This window comes from Ixodes scapularis, unplaced genomic scaffold, assembly GCF_016920785.2.
Source record: "Ixodes scapularis isolate PalLabHiFi unplaced genomic scaffold, ASM1692078v2 PGA_scaffold47__10_contigs__length_4178495, whole genome shotgun sequence".
Lineage (NCBI taxonomy): Eukaryota > Metazoa > Arthropoda > Arachnida > Ixodida > Ixodidae > Ixodes > Ixodes scapularis.
In genome coordinates, this window is record NW_024609876.1 from 2,343,106 (window position 1) to 2,364,671 (window position 21,566).

General features: G+C 45.7%; 2 protein-coding genes across 2 annotated transcripts in view; one reads left to right on the plus strand and one right to left on the minus strand.

Moving 5' to 3' along the window:
• The window catches only part of LOC8052623 (SPRY domain-containing protein 3), a gene marked incomplete in the record, with an annotated part of 35,808 nt that extends 27,519 nt beyond the window's left edge, over positions 1 to 8,289 (minus strand). The window contains 1 exon segment of the mRNA XM_042293147.1: positions 8,175 to 8,289.
• A 193-nt stretch (positions 8,290 to 8,482) lies between these two features.
• Positions 8,483 to 21,566, plus strand: part of LOC8052621 (protein XRP2) — a 42,830-nt gene continuing 29,746 nt past the window's right edge. Inside the window, exons 1-5 of the mRNA XM_040219135.3 lie at positions 8,483 to 8,830; positions 8,950 to 9,067; positions 13,220 to 13,311; positions 16,403 to 16,575; positions 18,412 to 18,515. Coding sequence (XP_040075069.1) covers positions 8,733 to 8,830; positions 8,950 to 9,067; positions 13,220 to 13,311; positions 16,403 to 16,575; positions 18,412 to 18,515 — 585 coding nt within the window. The 5' untranslated portion in view covers positions 8,483 to 8,732. The remainder of the gene's footprint in view (positions 8,831 to 8,949; positions 9,068 to 13,219; positions 13,312 to 16,402; positions 16,576 to 18,411; positions 18,516 to 21,566) is intronic.

The window sequence follows — 21,566 nt, forward strand, 5'->3', positions numbered from 1 at the left end:
CTTGCGATCTCTGACGACGAGAGAACCCTCGTAAACGCCGGAGCCATCTATGAGGGCGGCTGGGTGGCTAGCAGACGCTCATCTGTACAGGCCCTGCTCATCAGTCTAGCCTCGCGGCCTACCCAGAGTACCACTACTGCAGCTCATAAATATTTTTATTATTATGAAGTGGCCCCAGAGTTCTTCGAGCCAATGAAGAAAGAATAATGTGCAAAAGAAGTAGGAAATGCAGTTATCTCACAATTTTTCCTATCTTCCTCATAAATAAGCTAGTTCCTTGTTGAGAGAGATCGCAAGAGGTCTTAAAAAACTCGGTCGTAAGCAGTTGCAAGTATGTGAATCAACCTTTATGACTAACTTTTCGGTATCCCCTATGCGACATCTTTTTTCTCGCGCGTGAAGTCAGACAAAATTTCTGCGACAGGGGACTAATTCTTACAAAAGGTTTCGCAACCATTCAGTTAAAGGAGCTGTGCAACAATTTTAGGGCTTCGCTTAAATTATTGTGGAAGTTGATGCCTGACACTTCTCAAGTAAACTACAGAAAACCGATTTTGCCTGGATACCCTAGTTTTTATTTTAAAAAATGAAAAAGATCCAGGTTTTTGCTGCCTCTTAACTCATACGTCGTCTTCCGGGTCACGCGCGCAGTGACGTTGATGATGTAGATGCGGGGTTCCGGAAAAGTTCTCTTTAGAGCCATCAGTGAGCAGCGAGAACTCATCCGCTCGCGACCGCATGACCACGTGCTGGCAGGCGCCGCGCGAACAACATGGTGAAAGGAGAAAAGTCTATCCGGGTCTAGCCATACCCATCCAGCCCATGTCCCCCTCCCCCTTTGGATTCTGGCGGCTGTTCGTGGTAGCAGAGAGGGCTGACGGTTCTGTGGACCTAGGATAAATGGCACCACTAAAACTCCGTATAATAAAAGTTTTGTCGATGATACCAGGTTTTTGACGCATTTATATATATGTTGGAACGATAAGATTTATAGAAAAGTTTCCTTTTATCGAGCAGGTATTCGCCAACTTGCTATCTTTCTACAAGATTCCCCATTAATGTCACACCGCGTGTTTCTCATGGTCGTCGCTCGCGGCTGCAGGTCGGGGAATATTCTAAGTTTTGCCTCGCTATTACACGGCGGAGTCTCAACATTTCGATGAAAGGAGGTGTATTTTCTGTCATTTATGACAAGGTGAACAATATCAAAAGCAGAAGATGCAAATTTTTTCAACGTTAAAATTGTTGCACAGCTCTTTTAAAATGCTGCTGATGCAACGGCAGTTTTGTCACCGAAAGGAAAAAGTTCAGGCAAGGCATCCCCCGTCACCATGGCAACGCTTCGCTCTCGCAACTCTCGTTGGTTGCGAGACACCAAAAGCTTCTCTCTTTCCCTTACTCTTTTGCCATACTCCTGTTCGCTTCCAAAGAACTCTTTTAGAGCATACCAATTCTGGCACATCTTAAGAACCTCTGAAGTTACAAACATAGCAAGAATGTCTTAAGATGAAACATTTCTGAGCATTGCTCTTTGTTCCCAACCTTTTCTGGAAATAGAGCATGCAGAAACTAACGGCCGCAATCCAGATCAAGATTAAGGTGTTTACGAAGAACAAAGAATGTCTTTTTTTTTTTTCTAAGGTGCTCTGCACCTAAAAAGTTACAGTAAAAGCCAATTTTTTTAAGAAACTATAGCCTCGTGGCCAAGAGACAGGCTGCTTGTCACCTAAGCACGGGGTCATAGTAACACGGTTGTGGCCATAGTAAACTGGCCCAATGGTAAACATCTTGGCCTCAGTGTCATCGATGCTATTGTCTATACCCGTTTTCACCTCAAGAACCGTAGTAAAAAAAGTCCGGCTGCTCGCGGAGCATTACTAATTTCCCTTTTTATGCTGAGAATTGAGATATATGTAGGTGTATTTTAGATTAGATATGTGTTCTCTTATCAAGACATACACGTTTCAAACGCCAAAAGCACCGCTCCTGCGTCCGACGACCAAATTTTGTGAGAACTACTTCGCGCGGCGTAGGAACATGGAGCAAAATATCCTTTTTTCTTGAGGTGAAAACGGGTATAGTGGCATGTCAAACAACATTAACACTTCGATCCTTATCCGTATAGAAGCATATATATTTGCAAATAAACATGATAGCCAGTACAATCCTAACATAAAAAAAAAAAAGAAATGTTCAGTCTGCCAGTAATAACTTGGAAAATATGGCACATTGGTGGATGGACCAAAAAAAAGTTGTGGTTGCCAAAATTTGCAGACTCAGATATTTGATGGCTTTTGCTAGTATTGACAATGAAGCTGAATGACCGACTGACCCAATCCCATACAGATGACCGCTCATAGACACGACACAGGCTCGGTTCTATACTGACGGCTTGAAGTATAACCTCTTTCGGGTTTAATGCATATTCACGAAAGAACGAAACAAGGGGAGACAAATACAAACATGCGAGCCCCTTCATCCTAAAATTCTTGAGCTGAAACAATGAACGGTGTCTAAACAACAGATCTCACGTCCCCTGAAGGCCGCTTTCAAAGACACGCATCGAGACTGCCTCAGATGGGGCAGCACGTTTCATCTCGCCAAAACAGAAGTTGCCATTGCATCAACACCTTTTAGATATAATATTATTAATAATAATATTGTTTATTCTATGTACCAAAAAATAGCCACGTGGGTCTTCATATTTTTGCAGACAAGATAACCAGGGCTTAGTGTTAGATTTACTTCAGGTCATCTATTGGAAGCCAGCAAGTGACACAAATTAAACAGACATGTTGCATCAGTGTTTACTGGGACTTGCGCGTAATCACTGAGAACACAAGTTCCAGCCTTGTCTAGGGTTATGAAAGTAGTTTTTGTAGCAGGCAAAATATTGGTTTAGAGCAGCCACTGAGGCTTTTGGAGCAGATGTCAACATCTATTAGTGCATCACTCGAAAATAGATATAAAATATGTCGCCATATGCATTTTTCTTTGATCACGATTGAGGGTTCCTCTTTGATACTAAATCCTATTACTTATTACCTCGTTTAATGAAAATGAATAGGATGCAAAAGGAACATAACATTATTTTTAGAAATAGGTCTCAGATCCAAGTAGGTTTTGTTTACAATGGGTACTAAGATAAAATGGTTGGAAAATTAATCATAGCACAACACCTCAGTCGAGATAAAGCCTCTTTCCCCCTCCCCCTTTTTCCAGATAGTTTATCTCGCACGCAAGTATAATTTTTGTAAAATGCCAGCAAAAACCTGCACACCCACTAAATCGTGTCCCACTAAGCATTTTGCACCTACCAAACTCAAGATTTTTAAAATCGAAGATTAATCTACAATCCCAACCGAAGCAGCTTGACCTGCGATAGTACTGAGCATAAATCCCGAACCCATCGTGCCAGTGGTGGACGTTAAGTCTACTCCAAATGCCGAGCGACCAGAGCGTACACAGGGAGGTGAGCCTTCATCCTCCACTTTGAAGAAATGTTACCGCTGCAGGTCGTCGGGGCATCTTGCAAATTCCGCTATATGCAAAGCAAGAGGAAAAAAGTGTGCTGGATGTGGTAAAGTCTGACATTATCATGCTGTCTGCAAGAGTACTGCCAGTCACACTAGCAAAGGTGGCACTATCAGAGAAGTTGCATGCTTGAATGGCCCTGACGAGGACGTTCTTAGTATTCTTCACAAGCATGATAAACCAAAGAGTGGTATCTACATTCCGGTTCAAGTCGAAGGAACGCCCCTATCATTCTTGGTTGACACAGGGTCAGCAGTTTCATAATGTCGGAAGATACAAACGAAACTTCAGTTCTGCTTATCAGCTGCAAGGTATATCCGCAAGTTAGTTCAATTTTTCCTAGCAGAAGACTGCCATAGCAGGCTGCTTTGTTGCTGCTGCTGGTTACAAGGAGCGCAAGGATTCTGTATGCTTCATAGTCGTCCCGAACGGTACGGACATACTCGGCATCGACGCCATTGCTTGTTTATCCATTGAGATCAGTGGTAGTGTGAACTGCATACCTCCTGGACTCCCTCGAAACTTGGTAGATGACTTAGCGCACCTTTTTGACGGAACCCTCACTACTGCGATGGGGTTCACTCACAACATGTAGGAGTGTCAAGGAGTCCAGCTTGTTCCTGCCAAACTGCAAAATGTTCCTTTTTCTGTCAACGACGAAGTCTCTAAAGAGCTCAAGAGACTTCTACAGGCAGGCGTCGTCGAGAGAATTGATGCGTCTGAGTGGGTCTCGCCGATCGTGGCGGTGAAAGAAAAGAATGGGAAAGTTAGACTCCGAGTCGATTTAAAAGAAGTAAACAAGGCTGCCGTAACTGACAACTTTCCGTTGCATCACACTGAGGAACTGCTACAAGCACTGGTTGGAGCAAAGTACTTCTCACGCCTGGGTCTATTGAGCATGTACCATCAAGTTCTTTTGCGCCCGAAAAGCCGTGACCTGATGGTGTTCATAGCCCATGATCGACTTTTCAGGTTCACCAAGGTTTGTTTTGGGTTGGCATCGGCTCCTGATGCGTTCCAGAAAATGATGACTACAATCCTGAAGGGATGTCAACAAGTACACTGCTACCTGGATGACATCATTATTTTTGGAACTACCGAAAAGAAGCACCTTAAGAATGTGCATGAAGTTCTCCGTCGCATCAGCGAAGCGGGCTTGAAGCTGAACGACAAGTGCACCTTCAGTGTTCGGAAACTGTCATTCTTTGGGCACGCTGTCAGCAAGTGGGGAGTGTCACCCATGCAAAGCCATGTTGATGCGATTATCAAGGCTCAAGCACCTACAGACCTCACCATGCTATGCTGTTTCTAGGCATGTTCGACTACTACGTCAAGTTCATCCTCGGTATGCAGAGATGGCGGAACCACTACGTGAGCTACTATGCAAGGGAAAACCCTCCTGCTGGGCGGCTGGTTGGGAAAACAGTTTTCAGAAAATGAAGCCCTTACTTTACCGCGAGCCTCTCCAAATGTTCGACACTAAGCTGCCTGTGGTTGTGACAACTGATGCCTCAGCATACGGCCTTGAAGCTGTTCTACAGCAGAACAAAAATTGAGACCCTGTGACCGTCTCCTTTGCTTCTCAAGCTCCAACACCACAGGAGCGGAAGTACCTACTCTGTTGGAGAGCGTGAGGCGTTGGCCTGCATGTGGGCATGCGAGCACAGGCACGTTTTCTTTTAGGGTCTGCATTTTATGCTGCAGACCGACCACCAGTCACTGTTGACACTGTTGGGCTCGCAGGGGACTGGCGAATGACCATTCAGGATCACAAGATGGTATGCTTGTTTGCTTATGTACAGCTTCACCATGGTTTTCAAGAAGGGAGAAGACAACTTTGTGGCAGATGCTCTTTCGTGTATGCCTCTTGATGCGCCCAGGGAAACCCAGGAAGACGAGATTGTCTGTGTTATTTCTTTGTGTGTATCGCAGCAAGAGTTAGTCGAAGAGAGATGGCAAGACAACCGTCTGCAACAAGTAGTTGCTTTGACAACCAGCACCTGGCCACCAAGAAAGGAGCTGCATCCTGACCTGGCACCCTTTCACCAAGTAAAAGAACTTTTCATGAGTGGAGACCTGCTGTTTTAGGGTGATTGCGATGTTCCAACCGCTCTAACTGCGAAGATTGTGGAACTGGCGCACGAAGCTCACCCTGGAATAACAACAAAGCAGCAGGCTTTGTTGTTATTGGTGGTCTAGAATGGACAAGCACATGAAACTGTTGTTAGGTCCTGCGGTATTTGCAAAGCAGTTGACAAGTCTGCGAAATCCGTGGACCTCCCCTACATCCAGTTGCATTCCCGTCTGCTCCCTGGGAAAAAGTAGAATGGACATTGTTGGGCCCTTTCCTAATGCTCCAAGCAGCTGCCGGTACGCTGTAATACTAATTGATTATTTCAGCAAATGGCCCGAAGCGTGTTTGACGGCACTAGTGACGTCATCAAGAAAGATTATTGCGTTTTTACAGGCAATGTTTAGCCGAGAAGGCTACCTTACTGAACATGTCTGTGACCATAGCCCTTAGTTCGTGTCCGCCGAGTTTGAAGCATTTTTGACAGAAAGAGGAGTGTGAGACACCTTCTCTTTGGTGTATCATCCCCAGAGTAATGGAGAGATAAAATGTTTAAGCGTGTGTTCAAGGACTTTGTGCAAGTCAATGTCCAGGAGCAGTGTCCCCTAAAGAAAGTGGTGGTAGAGTACCTAAGTGTCTACTGTCGCACACCTCACGCAGCCACAGGCGAGAAGCGAGCCTTACTACTGCCGAAAATGAGGCTGGACATCGTGGGGGGCCCGTCTAAGGATTTCTTCGATCAACCAACAAAGGGTCTGGGAGAGCTGCAACGAGCGACTCAGTACCAGCAGAAGTACAAGAAGTATGCAGATGCCCGCCAGGGAGCCAGAGCCAGCGCACTGAAGCCTTGAGATAAAGTATGGGTCAAGCTACCAGGACACAATCCAAAAAGTAGCTTCAGCTATCCTGCGTTTCTCAAGGTGGTGAAATACCTTGGGAAGAGGGCCTACCGCCTAGGAGATCGGAAAGTGTGGAACAGGGAATGGCTTGTCGTCATACCACCAAGCACCCAGTCACCTCATCAAGCTGAACTGGGCCACATCCCATGGTTCTCAATGCCATCAGCGACCGCCTCATCAACTGGATCTCCGCCTTCTATGGGCGTACAACCACAATCACCTCCCGCGACATTGTTGGAGACTGCGTTGCCAACATCGCCATCGACCTCGCTGGCACTGGGATGTCTCCTCATCGGTTCGCCCAGTTCAGTGGCCATGGAACCAAGATGGTCTGCCCGACAGACCTCCAAAACACAAAGATTACAGGATTTTGTTTTATATTATTAGTGTTTTTGTTTCTAATTTTGTACATAGCATTTCCTTTTTATTTTTGAAGGGGGGGAACTGTTGTGGCGGGGCTACTGTCGCATTTGTAGACTGAAGAAGAAGAGATGGAATAAAGGTTGTCCTTCACTGCTACTGGAGCAGGGTGGTCAACTTCAGCTGCCATGGTAGCATACAACAAACAACGAAGGGCCAAATTAAGATTAGGAGGTTTTACGTGCCAAACCAACAAGGGGCACCTGGCACGCACAGGCGGAGGATTGAGGATCAATTTGGACCACCCAAGGAATACCTTTGGACGTGCAACTAAAACCTCAGTTTCCACAGCACCTTCTCCGCAATAAGCCTCCGCCACATTGCTGGCATCTCGGCCGGGATTCTAAACTGCCAACTGGGGATCTGTAGGCCGCTGTTGGGTTCAAGGGTGAAGTGCACTGCAAATCCGCGTTACTTCGCTCTATGATATATATATATATTCCCTCGAGTCCCACTTACTACATTGACATTTTCGCAAAAAGTTGAATAACACATTCTTCATTATTAGCTTCTCCACTCCCAAAACGCCCACCTAATGTTTATTTCTGGGTATAGGGTGTCGATTCCTACTCAGGAATTTCGATTTTCATCTGGAAAAAAACTGCAAGAACAAAATTTCTATAAACTGAAATTTACCCAAAGGCAGAGAACACCATGCGCCGACGTGTTTTACTCATTTAGGGGATAAATAGCGCACCTGTTTTATTTATTCGCAAGAGAAGTTCCCACTTCAAACACAACGAACTTTCTCATTTTGGGGGGCAGCGTACTAAAAGCAAAGATGATATCTCACCTGCAGTTCAGCCGCTAGCAATCGCAGAATAAAATACAAAAAAAGTCAAGACATTCTATATACAAACAAGATGCAGTTGGCAGCCAACTACTCCATACTATTGTCATCAAATCATATTTAGTGTTGAAGAGCTTGGTATTAAAAAGCGTTTCTTTGAGCGAACTAGATTGTCAACACCGTGGAGGCGACTGACTCACGAAAACACAGTCGCCTCTAGTAATGACACTTCCGTAGCGCGTGCCAGTCATTTAGAAAGTTTGTCTCGAAAGGACACCGAATTCGTCGGTTATGAAGCTATTTTACGAATAATGCGGCTGCCTAAAATAAAAAGGTAGATATGGCAACGCGTTGATGCAACCCGCCGCAACCATACGACGGCAAAGACGAGAGGTGCTTTGGCGCAGTGGCGAATTTTAATATGGTCGCAGCGCTCTCATGTATTCCAGCGTTTACTCACCGAAGCAGTTGTTAAAATGTCACATCACCGCTGCTTTTCTACCTTGAAAATTCAACACGGCGAATAAGCAGTAAACATCGTCGGGCACACAAACAGACGAGCGTACTACAGCAAAACAAGCAGCAAACCCAGCAAACCGTCTGCTTAGAAAACGCGAAAGTGGAAACCAACTGAATAAATAAATAAATAATAAACACGTAGTAAAATATTTATTATAAATAATACACAAGTTATTTTGCTTAGATAAATTGATTTGAGAATGTAATTTTATTTTTGTCACGCATCACCTCTTCTATTGGACACCTGTCGCTTAGCAACGGCATCAAGATGGCCGAGATGAACGTGGGTTTTCTCCGTGTTCTTACACTATTACGCAAATTCCATCTCGTGTGTAAATAATACAACACTACATAGCTAAGTAAAAGCAGTGATTTTAATACAGAGATAAAACTTAAGGATCTGCTTTAAACGCCCATCGTTTAGTTTAACGACGGACAATGAAATCGATGCCGGCGCGCCATAGTCTGGTTCGGTTAGAGAAGTGATCATAGCACCTTCATGTTTGCTGGCATGGGTTGCGTGCACTGTAAACGGTCACCCTTTAAGCCCGGTGGCCTAAAATCGAGAAGCTCACCTGAACGGAAAACGTATTCATGGTAAGAATTTACTGTTGTTTGCTCAGCCGGTGCCCTTTGACCTTTACTTTCGTTTGTAAACAAAGCGCGTACGTCCCGCCAGCAGTGTCAACACAACTTTCGCTTTCTCTCTTTTCCAGGGACAAAAGAGGCAACGTAAACACAGAAGACTACACCGTTGAGAATGCCAAAGGTGCCACGATTGTGAAGTACCCGGGTCGCGTCCGCGGGCAGCAATTCATCATTCAGAACTGTGAGGTAGTTTATTTATTTATGAGTAAAGCTATACGCACTCCGGAGTGCGCTTCGGACGGAAATGGCTATACGCACTCCGCTTTTCTCGTATAAAAAGAGTGGACGCAACGAGTTTTCGAAGCGGTGCCGTGGCATAGGGGTTAGGGTGTCCGCTTCATACGCAAGTGGACGCGGGTTCGATCCGCGGTGGGCCTACTTTTTTTTTTTTTTTTTTTTTCTCAAACATTTTGTTTTGTCGAGGCATTTGGCGATATTTACATTTCCTTTTTTGCGATGAACAGTAAAAAAAAAAAAAAAAAAAATCGAATGTTGTCGAGAAACTTTGCAGAACTAAATGGTATCGGACTCCCTTTCCGGAGGTGCGATCGGGGACAGCGGGGCTTGGATTGCCGGCTGGACGCCGCGAAGCGGCGTGTACTGGTTACGCTTTGTAATTAGCAGCCGATACTGTCGCCGCGAAGCGGCGTGAACGCAGGCGGGGGGCTGTGTTAACGAGCGCCCCAGTGATTCACGCGCCGTTCGAAAAGGGTGGCCCGAGCGGCATGATCTCTCGGAGGAGTGCGTATAGCCATTTCCGCGCGAAGCGCACTCCGGAGTGCGTATAGCTTTACTCTTTATTTATTTCAAATACTTTCAAAGTAGCGCGTTGAAGCTCACAAAAAAAAAAAAATAATTACAACGTGTATATATTAGTAGGAGGATAGCGATTGAAGTGGGAAAGCAGTTCCAATCAATCAACGTTTCAAGCGTCTCGGGCTAGGAAATAAGCATTATGCTGTCAATCACCCGTTTTCTGTGGAAAAGAGGATAATTGACGCCGCGGCAACCAGCAGGTTGGCGAAGTCGTGTTGATGTGTTTCGCGCAGGTGATTTTATGACAACCGTGTCCACTGTTTTATTATTCTTTTAAGCGTGACTTTTCACCCAAGATTTTTTTTACGCCACCTCAGCTTATTAGGTTGTTCAGTTTTCGACCCTTTTGCCCCTTTGCTGCTCCTTTCGTATAAAAGATGATATGTCCAGAGAGTTCCTCATCTCGTTGCAGTGACCGATGAGGGAAGGCTGAAATGATCTACGGATACTCGTTAACCTGAGTGTGAATCGCACTCGCAAAGTCAACATGCATGACTAGCACAATGTGGGATAGCGCTGGCGATTTTGTCAATACCTGCGCCCCGAGCCTGGGTAATACGCAATCACTCCGTCCGTCGTTGATGAGCCAAATATAATCAACAAGCTTTTTGATTAGTGCTTCATGCTTCTAGATTTGTCCAACAAACCAAGAATGAAGCACACCACTCATGACTGGCCCAAATCACCACCCTACACCAATCATGACGCGAACAACGCAAAAAAGTTTTTTCAGAATTTATTCATAAAGAAAAATGCGCAGACGCTTTAGCCGGCAGAAAAATAATGTATACACACTTCACATCCTTCGGAGGTTTCAAGACACATTTTAGGGACTTGTATGTTTTTGGTGCAAAGTGCCGCAGCCACGCAAACAGTCACAATATTAGTTTGCCACTCTTTAATTTTTATATTTAGAAATACTGGTAATCTGGGCCGGATAGTGAGGATCATTTCGTTCCCCATGAAGTGGGCGTTTCAGGGTTTTGGCTTCTCTGTTCATGGACTGCTACTAGGACTTTGCACCAAAACAGTGGCCGGTGCCAGCTAGAGTAAGTGTACCCTAGCGCCAGCTACAGGCAAATCTGTATCGTGGGAACCAGGTAAAAATAGAAAAAAGACGGTATGAACGGAGCTCACGTGGTGAATCACACCGTGGAACCCCTGCGATTTATTACTGTCGATGCTTTGCCGGCTTCACTTCCTACAGCTTGCCCGGAAATTGTCTGAATTTCGCAAAAGATAGCTTCTCAGCTTTGCTTATTCAGCGGTTGAGGGAGTTGTACATGCAACAAAAAAAATCGGCGGTATTTTTTTGTCTGCAATGCTGCGGACATCATAACGAGGCTTGGGAAACGCTGGCTTGCCCGTTGAAACGGACCGCCAGATGACCACCAGATGACGTCACAGGTTTTTTAAACACCAGGACATGGAGCACATTCTTACCCTGCTAAAGCGAACGCGGCGACGCCGAACGTGCCGGTGCAAGGGCGACGCCAAGAGCGGGAAGCGGTCGCATCATGAATATTTAGTGGATCTGACGAGGCTCGGTGCACGCTCAAGCCTGCGGCAGGTGGGAGAAAATTAAACCACCTGTTTCAGGTTGTTGGCTTGCTTAATCTGTGAATATTGATAGCTTGTGTTGAAACAATGAAATAGGACCTACCGTAATATCCCATGTCATCGCCCACCGCATTTTTTGGGCCAATATTGATTTCCAAAAAAAACACCGAGCCATCGCCCATCCCTTCAAATACCCCAACGCGGACTCCGCGATCCGCAAACACTCATCCTGCCCGAATGAGGCGGCCGCGGACTTTACAGTTAGAGGACGTCAGTGACAAAGTAAAACGAAGGAGGGAAAGACACTTCTCTTTGTTTACACATTTCCTCCGTGAGCAACTCTAAAGTGGTAGTGTATCCGTGCAAAAAGAAAACAATGGAGATAACGAAATAAAAGTGTGAATTGCTTACAAAAAAATCGACCCAACAAAAATGAAATAAAAAAAATCGGAAAGCTAACACGGGCAGTAACCCAGTCGGGGATCGCGAAATAAGCGAATGCCCCATATCCTGGAATGTAGTCTAAGGTCAAAGTCTGTCTCTGCCAAAGTAAGGTCGCCGCAAACCCGCTCCTTCTCCCCGTACGTCGCGACCGCAGTTGTGCAATGTTTTAGACAAAGCCGACGGGTAAATACAGCTTTGCTAGAATGACCTACATAGACGTTTGTAGAGCGTCCCAAACCCCCATTGATAGCATGCTGTGCACGGACGCACGCATGTGCGCACCAAACAAGGAAGTTGCGCAAGAGCTTGCAATTGACAAGGCGCCCGACTTGACCCAACACCAAGGTATTTGCCAACGCGATCGCCGGCTTTTCCGCTTTTCCAGCATCGCTCTTCGTCGTTTCTTTGGTCCGCTCGCTCATTGCACCTGGTTGGTTTTTCTGTTTTCTTGTGGACTTTTAGGGGCGAAGCTCCTTAGGGTCTAGCCTTGTCTGTCCGGCGTCCGTGCTCATATTGATCTTGTTGGTGCTCAAGTTCGTGATCGTGCTTGTGAGCTCACGTGCTTGTGCAGGGCAAAAAAAAAAAATATTTTTGCAGTCGACAGCATTTGAACCTGTGCGGGGAGACCCCAATGGACTTCTAGTCCATCGCCTTAACCACTCGGCCACGACTGCGGGAGGAGTAGGGGGCTCTGAGATGTGGTAGTAACTCAAGAGCTGGGGATGTCATGGATGAAACGTTGCATGTAGTCGCTCAACGTCTATACAGGAGAGGGCGCTGGGGTCAAATCCTCAACTGCGTATATCACGTTCCATACCACACATTATCTTTCTGACATGGATGAAAACAAACGAAAGGCTCGGCATGCTGCGGCTCAGCGTCTACGCACACAAGCACCACCAGAGCTTCGCCCCAATCACCATCATTCACCACGTGGAGATGCGGTCATTTTGTTTTTTCCTTTTTTTTACTTACCTGGAGAACATAGTGGTGACGTGCTTTCACGGAACAAACGTTTGCACTGTATGCAGATCGGCAGTGTTCCTAGCACGTATGCAAGCAACGGACTTCGCAATAGTAAAACCTTCTTTCGTAAGTATATTTTTTCTCTAAAACAACAAAACTAAATCGAGCTTTGAGTTTAATGTATCTCTTGTGCAGCAGTGCCAGATACGCAGAGAAAAATGGGTGGTTTTTCCGCTTTTTCTAAGTTTCTGTGCTCACCCACCGAGACCTGGCCCACCCCACTTTTTTTTATGAATTTCAGGCGATGAATCCGGATATTACGGTAATAATATTAACAAGAAATGTATTACTTTTAATTTACCCTTCCCTAAGCAGCCCTAGCTGGCATCCTAGTGATTAAAACATTCTATATGGGACTATAACTCAAGTTTCACTTCACTGAAATGGAAAGATTCGGTAGTAGAAACATGACTTCATTGACAGTGTGATTCTCACGTACATATGTGGCCCAGCTTTGTTGTGTGAATGAGTGCCCACCACTTTCTTTTGCAGGACTCGACCATCTATGTCCTGTACCATGTGAACACAGTTACCATCGATGACTGCATCAACTGCAACATCATTTTGGGGCCCACAAAAGGCAGGTGAGTACCGCTAAATGCCGGAGGTATTCGTGGCAGATGGTACTTGAAGTCGGGGCGGTCGGGGAGGTCTTTGAATCCCTCCCCCACACCAATTGATTCGGATGGTCGGTACCTGAGCCCTTTGGCCACGCGTTGGTGAAATTAGAGTTGACCTCATGACGGGGACATTCCACCTTTTTCAACGACTCAAACTTTTCGGAGCTAGCCATGTCGATTTCGTGCGAAAATAAGGTGTGAATGGAAGCCAGATGTTGCGAAAACTACTTTTAAATTTTAATGAGACATAATTCGAAGACCTATATCGGGTAACTGTGCTGTTGTGTTCTCCATCTTGCACACTGGTTAAGGTTTACGTACTATACTCTATCTTACTACCGTAAAATACTGGGAGAGTATACCATCCTACTTTCACGAAAAACTGGGTTGATCTAGACATGGGCGCTTGTCCAATCAAATCTGGCACTTAACGCATATAAAAGAACTTGTTGTTGGGCTAGTTGGTGTTGACTGTATTGAACTATGGTTAAAAGCGCTAAAAAGACATACAGAAGATAGAAGACAAACATGGGCGCTGCTCACAACTGTATTGGGAAAGGAGGATGGAAGTACATATATATATATATCTGATACACTTATTGTCACCCAGGCTACAGATGCGTGAGATAGATGAGCATAAACCCATTTACATATATTTATAGAATAAACGAATCTCAGCATTATACAATGCTATCGACATGTCACTGACGCACTGGGGTCCCCTCTTCTTGATAAAATATGCCTCTTGCAGTTTGCGTGCTCTTTGAATTCTGCTTCTACCGAGAATCTTAGTATCGCAGAAGCGTGGCTCGCATTTGCAGGCCCTACAGTGCGCGGGCAAATGTGCTCAGTCATTTGTTTTTAAATTTTGTGCGTGCTCTCTTAAACGGTCATTCATGCATCTTCCCGTTTGTCCAATGTAAGATTCTCCACACGTTAGGGGTATTTCATACACGACTCCTGTGACGAATTTGATGTACAGCTTGGCGTGCTTCGTTCCACATCCTCGCTCGTTCCTGCTTTCTTTAGCAATTCGAGGGCAAAGTTGGCCGAGTTTCTTAGGCGCTGAAAACACAAGAGGTACTCCGTACCTGTTTGCAACCTTTTTGAGGTTGTGCACCATTTTGTGTACATATGGTACAACTTCTGGCCTCATTATGCCGAAAAGGCAAACAGCGCACAGTAAACGGGGACTAAAGGAAGTGCAAACAGGACAAGCGCTGACTCTCAACTGAAATTTAATCACACGAAAACAAAACAAAGAAAACAGCAACTCCGCCCACGTCACATGTTACATTCACCACGTGTCCAAAAAAAACATCTCTTTACTACTCAAGCCCAGTGACGTCTGGCTTACGCAGTTCGCGCCTGCTTTTATAATTGCATGCGCCTCTAAAACTTCTCGATTCACTCTGTCCCTTCCATTGCCAATGATACCCGTCTTAATGAAGATAGGTTCACACCCACATCCATGACAATGCAGTGGCAGATGCCCCCCTACAGCTCCCACCACTGATCGCAACAACAAGTCATGCTCCCGCAGTCTGTGATTAACACATCGGCCCGTCTGACCGACGTAGGCTTTCCCACACGTTAGTGGAATCGTGTAAGCAACTCCCACCTTGCAAACAATTCAACAGTTACTAAGAGATAAAAGGGCTTGTCATGTATTATTTCTGGCTCACAGCCAGTGCCCCCTTTCGTGTGCTTTTGTTTTAATGACTGCCGGTCAGGGCTAGTACAGTGCGGGGCGCGTGGTGAACAAAAAGGACTTAGCAACGGCAGCAACCTTCTGTCATATCTGTATTACCTATGTGTTTAAAATAAACATGCTTATGAATAGCCACATTGAAAGAAGGGGTAATGAGAGTTTAGATTTCATTGACGTGACACTTGATATACCATGGTATCTAGAGAGTTTGGAAACCTGGCTACAATAGTGTTCACAGTGTCACACAGTTACTCGACAAGGTTCAAGGAAAAGTTAAGATTTACATTATCATTTGTGTTATACATTATGATTCGCATGTGCACATGGATGCCTAATGTCAGGATGCGTTACATGGCCTCCCTGCCAGCACTTCAAACTTTTTCAACCGATGCAATGCAGCCTTTTTTGTTTAGCTCTCCCCCCAGGCTTTATTTCATGTGAATGGCAATAATAATGTATAACATAATGTGTAACATAGCCATAATGTATATCATACCGTAACATACCAGGGGAGCGCCCACCCCATTTTCACCGAAAACTGGGTCAATCTAGACATGAGTGCTTGTCCGGTCAAGTCGGGCGCTTAACTGTAATTTGCAGAATGTTTAGAAAATGTTAATAGCAGTGGTGTCACTAAGGAGGTGGACCGCTCCGGGTGCAGCTTGGCAGTAAAAAGGGGGGGGGGGGGGTGTTGCGGCGGGCCACGAGAGGGCGGGGGGAGGTGCTGCAGTGGGGTCCCTGTCATTTCGTCGAAACTCATTTTGTGGAATTACGTTTCGTGGACAACTTTTCATGGACACATGTTTCATCGACACAAACATTTCATTGATGCTCGTTACGCGAATTGCACGCTGTAAGGACATTTTGTCACGCGTGTATCACTGGGGTATGCAATTAACCTACCCCCCGCGTGCAATCACGCTGCTTCGTGGTGAGTGTGCGGCAGCTCATTGCAAAAATGTTAACCCACCTGGTTGACCCGGCAACAGTCTCATGCAGCTTATTACAGAAAAAAACCAAATCTGAGCTGTCGATTAAACAATCTGTCGATAATACATATCGATGAAGTGATCTGTCGATGAAACGTCGTTCGATGAACTGATTGCCACTAGTCGCGGCGGGCCACCGCCCTGGGTGCCACTGACCCTTGTGATGCCACTTGTTAATAGTGGGCGCTTTCACGGTATCATACGGTAGTCAAAATGTACATAGTGTAATACACAAATGCACAAAGGATAATGTATAACATATTTTGTGTTAAAAACATGATTGGTCATGTCCAGTTTTACTTGATGATTGTGATCTGTTGTAAAGAGCACGAGCTGAGGCAGGGCCTCCCTGCAGCGTGTTCCTGAGGAAGTGCAGGGACTGTCGACTGGCAACGGCCTGCCAGCAGCTACGCGCTCGCGACTGCTGCCACCTGGATCTCTTCCTGAGCTGTGCCACTCAGCCGTCCATCGAGTCCTGCTCCGAGATGCGCTTCGGCTGCCTCTGCCTCACATACAACCAGCTGGAGGGTGAGTTGCAGTGCTGGCAGACTGTAGCCAAAAATGGCGAGCTGCTGTTAGTGGTGAGTTGTACCCTGTAAGTGGCAAGCTGTAGCCATAAACGGTGAGTTGCACTTGGTTGCAAGTGCAAATAGGTTGTGAGTTCTAGCCAATAAGTAGTAAGTTGTATTTACTGCTGGGTTGTGACCCATAACTGGCAAGCTTTAGCCAATAAGTGGTGAGTTGCACTTAGTTGCGAGTTGTTGCCACTAAGTGGTGAGCTGTACTTAGTGCTGAGTTGTAGCCAATAAAAGGTGAAGTGCACTTTGTTGTGGGTTGTAGCCAATAAGTGGCGAGTTGTACATAGTGCTGAGTTGCACTTAGTTGCGAGCTGTAGCCAATAAGTGCTGAGTTGTGCTTAGTGCTGAGTTGTAGCCAATAAAAGGTGTTGCACTTAGCTGTGAGTTGTAGCCAATAAGTTGTGGGTTGTATTTAGTACTGAGTTGTAGCCAATAAGTGGTAAGTTGCACTTAGTTGTGGGTTGTAGCAAGTAAGTGGTGGGTTGTACTTAGTGCTGAGTTGTAGCAAATAAGTGGTGAGTTGTACTTAGTGCTGAGTTGCACTTAGTTGCAATCTGTAGCCAATAAGTGGTGAGTTGTGCTTAGTGCTGAGGTTTGGCCAATAAGTGATGAGTTGCACTTTGTTGCGAGTTGTAGCTAATAAGGGGTGAGTTGTACTTAGTGCTGAGTTTTAGCCAATAAGTGGTGAGTTGCATTTTGTTACAAGTTGTAGCCAATAAGTGGTGAGTTGTACTTAGTGGTGAGTTGTACTTAGTTGAGAGCTGTAGCCAATAAGTGGCGAGTTGTGCTTAGTGCTGAATTGTAGCCAATAAGTGGTGAGTTGCACTTAGTTGCGAGTTGTAGCCAATAAGTGGTAGGTTGTACTTAGTACTCAGTTGTAGCCAATAGTGGGAAGCCATAGCCAATAAGTGATGAATTGCACTTAGCAGTTGTGAGTTGTAGCCAATAAATGGCAAGCTGCAGCCAAGATGTGGTGAAATGTATTTAGTGGTGAGTTGTAGACATTAAGTGGTGAGTTGTACTTAGTTCTGAGTTGCAGCCAAGAGTGGGAAGCCTTAGCCAATAAGTGATGAGTTGCACTTAGTGGTTGTGAGTTGTAGCCAATGAGTGGCAAGCTGTAGCCAAGATGTGGTAAATGTATTCAATGGTGAGTTGTAGACATTAAGTAGTGAGTTTTACTTAGTTCTGAGTTGTAGCCAAGAGTGGGAAGCCATAGCCAATAAGTGATGAGTTGCACTTAGTAGTTGTGTGTTGTAGCCAATAAGTGGCAGGCTGATATGCCAATAAGAGAGGAGTTGTGGTTAGTGGCACCAATGAATGGCATTTCTAGTTGGTACTGCATCTTCCTTGTCACAATCTAAACCCTGAGACAAGAACAACACATTGTCTTGTTTGTTATTTTATTTCTTCTTGTCTCAGGGTTTAGATAGGGGTGCACAACATGTGGCCCGTGGGCACTTTCTGTGCGGCCTGCGGACATGACACTGCGAGATGTGCTCAAGACGTCAACCAGTGCGATGATGCCAGGTATTGAAAATCCGCGCAGTTCCCAATAAACATTTTTCTGGCCCGCGTCATTTTTGAGTTGTGCAGCCCTGGTTTACAACATGATGTTTCCTAACCAGCTTGCCTGCATACTTTTGCTCCTTGCAAATCTTCCTTGTGATTATCATAAATGACAAGAAAAGCTAATTCAATTAAAAATCTGTGAGCTATATGTGAACACACATAAGGTGATCAGGTGACAGCTGCAGTGGTAATGAAAACATACTTCCTGTATCTGCAGCTGACCTCAAGAGCGCAAACCTGAGCGCTTTCAACAACAGCTGGAGTGAAATTCACGACTTCACCCCAAGTGAGACGGGATGCAACTGGTCTCTGCTCCCACAGGTAGGCCAGCATGGGGATCTTCTTCAGGTCTCTCTTTCTTAGGAAAACAATCATCTTTATTTATGGACGGTAGACCTTTCATAAATTAAGACCATAAAGAACCTGGTTTAGAACTCAGTCTTTATTGTTCCCAGTGGATGGTCACTTAAAACATGCTTTGTGCTTCACTGTCCTGATCCCCGACGATGTAAAGATCCCTTTTTCTTCCTATTTCACGAGTTTCCATTTTTCAGACCACAGTCTCAGGTTTCATTCATCATGCAGATGTAAAGATGTTTTGTACAACGTAAGGATATGTTTTCTGGTCATCCTTGTTCAAAGCGAGCCGTCAAAGACAGATTTGGGGGTTTTACGTGCCAAACCAACAAAGGGCATGAGGCATGCCTCAGCAGAGGACTGAGAATCGGTTTTGACCACCTGGGTATCTTATGATAAGCAACCAAAAGCACAATTACTTGGCGCCTTCTCCGCAATGAGCCTCCATCGGATTGCAAGCACCTCAACCAGGATTTGAACCCCTCACCTGGAAGCATCCGTAGCCAGTAAGATGGCTACTAAACCAACCAAAATACGGGGTGTGGCAACATGAGCTAGCCCAGTGGTAGGACAGGGCAGCCATGCAGAGAGCCCCGGGTGCGTTAGAGGGAAACTGAAGGAGTTTTTAAGAAAACTGAGTTAGGGGCAGACTTTTGTAAGTTTCTGTCCATTGAGTTGGATTACCGTATCGCACCTAAATTGGGCAGAACGAAACGTAAGCCACTTTTGCTTTGGAAAAAGACGTGCATCAACCGACGTAGGGTGTGCGGTGAGCCTCTCTGTCGCCTTGTATCTGTCAGGAGCATCGTGACGTCATCATGGACATCTCCGAGCCGTCTTAATGGCGAGCAGCTTTGCGGTTAGTTGCGGTGGCCCAATCGCGTGTTTCGGTCGCTTCGGTGGCTGGAACAGCTAGGGCATCCTATTGATGCCACAATCGCATTGGATGTCGCATGCTCTCTGCTGGCTGCTGTGCGAGCACTTGCCAGAGGGGCCATTAATAATGAAAATTATAGCCCTCAATCTCAAAATAGAAACATTCGGTTGTCATTTACAGATATTAGGGGTCATATTCAGCCTATTTTTGAACACGACAAGTATATTTCAGATTTCGTTGACGTAGCCCTTTAAGTCATACAGTGTAGACCGCATATAACGTATGTCGCGGGAGTCGCGAAAATCCGCACTATAAGCGGTACCGCACTATAAGCGGTACCGCACTATAAGCGGTGCCGCGCTATAACCAAAACATCAATTTTTCAGGCCAAAATACATGCCATGAGACAACTTACCTTTGTAAAGGAATTTATTTTATGTTAGATGAAAAATAAAGCTTAGTTTGAGGAAGTCTTTATTTCACCAGACTAGTACAGTTCTGTCTCAAGTGTGTCACACATTTTGAAAGAAATGAGCAGCTTTTGCCTGGCGCAACCTTTTAACGGCGTCGCGGGTTGCGGACGGACGTTGCGAGCGTTCAGGATTGCTAACCCTAATCACTTTTCTCCGATGAAAATGCGTGAAAATTCGCATCCTTTAGACGGTATGCGCCAGTAATACCTTCAACTTGAGCACAGGCATGAAATGCTCTAAATAAGAAATCCGGGCGATGTTCGAAAACACAAATGCTTAGAAAGCACCACTGTAGTCGTAGTAAACAAACACGATGACACGGGCATTTCTGCCATCTTGAAAGTGCCACCACGATGTCGCCGCACGAATAGGGGGATCTTCCCTTCTAGTACGTGCTGGGTTATCATAGCGGCACACAACAAAAATTCACAGTCAAGGATAGCGCTTTTACGCAGAATGATGAGCTTGGCGCGTTCCCACCGGCGATGCTATCTAGTCGCGCGATAACTTTCATTGCAAAAGCGACCATCGCGGGCAAAAAGCGACACGATTTGAGCAGTCGCTACTCGACCCGACTTTTTTGCGATGCGATCTAGTCGCGGAGCGGCTGAGCCAATCAACGGCGTTCGGAGCGTGTTTTCTAGAAACGACTTGCCAACGAAGGCGTTGGACTCACTCATCGCGCACTGCGGGGTGACCATCAAATTTTTTTGCGATGCGATCTAGTCGTATCGCACAACTGCTTACATCGCCGGTGGGAATGCTCCCCACTGGTTGTAATCAACGATCACAACCGACGCCATGTTTGCGGATAGAAGCAGCCGGCCCGCGACCGGCATGCAAGGCGCGCGAACACTTATCCTCGACCTGCGATTGGTCTGTCGTTGCGGTTGTTTCCAAACTTTCCAACGCAGCGGAGGGACGCACGCACGTAAACGACACATGCGTGCGTCCCTCCGTAGCTATGGCAACTGAAGCCTCTCTCTTCGCTTCTCCCCGCTTCTTCGAGCAACCTCCTTGCCCCGCGAGTGCCGCTTGCGGCTCGCGCCGTTATCTAGTGTCGCACAGAGAGGCGTGCTCGCTGCGGCGGGCTGTTCCAGAAACCGCACTATAACCGGTATTTCCCTTCGCGCGCCTGCATTTTAAGCGGTATGTAATTACATGGAGTTCTATGGGAGGCGAACCGGTGGTTTAAAAAAGCCGCGTTGTACCCAGTCCTGCACTATAAGTAGGGTTCCGCGTTTTCGGTTTTTATTTTTTCGAAATTCGGCATACTTTTTTCGGTGTTTATTTTAAAATTCAATTTTCATTTTTTTTCGGCATATATTTATTCCCAAAACAGTTTACCGGTTTCTTTCGGTGAATATAAAAGAAGCACCATCGGCCCTTGTAGCTGTGATATTTGCAATCACTCAAAGAATAACGACACATACATACGTAGTCCTCGCTACAGCTTCCGTCAGGATACACCTTAAAATCCCGGAATTCACGGGCATAATCTCAGTGCGCTTATTTTTCCTTCCCATTCTGACGACGTGACCGTCTGAGGTGATGACCGTACAAAAACCAGCGGAATGTAAAAACAAAATCCATCTTGTTTATGTTTTTAACAACAGGGAGGTCTGAGAGAGCGTGTTAAGAAAGGTATTGACGGCTTTCCTCGAT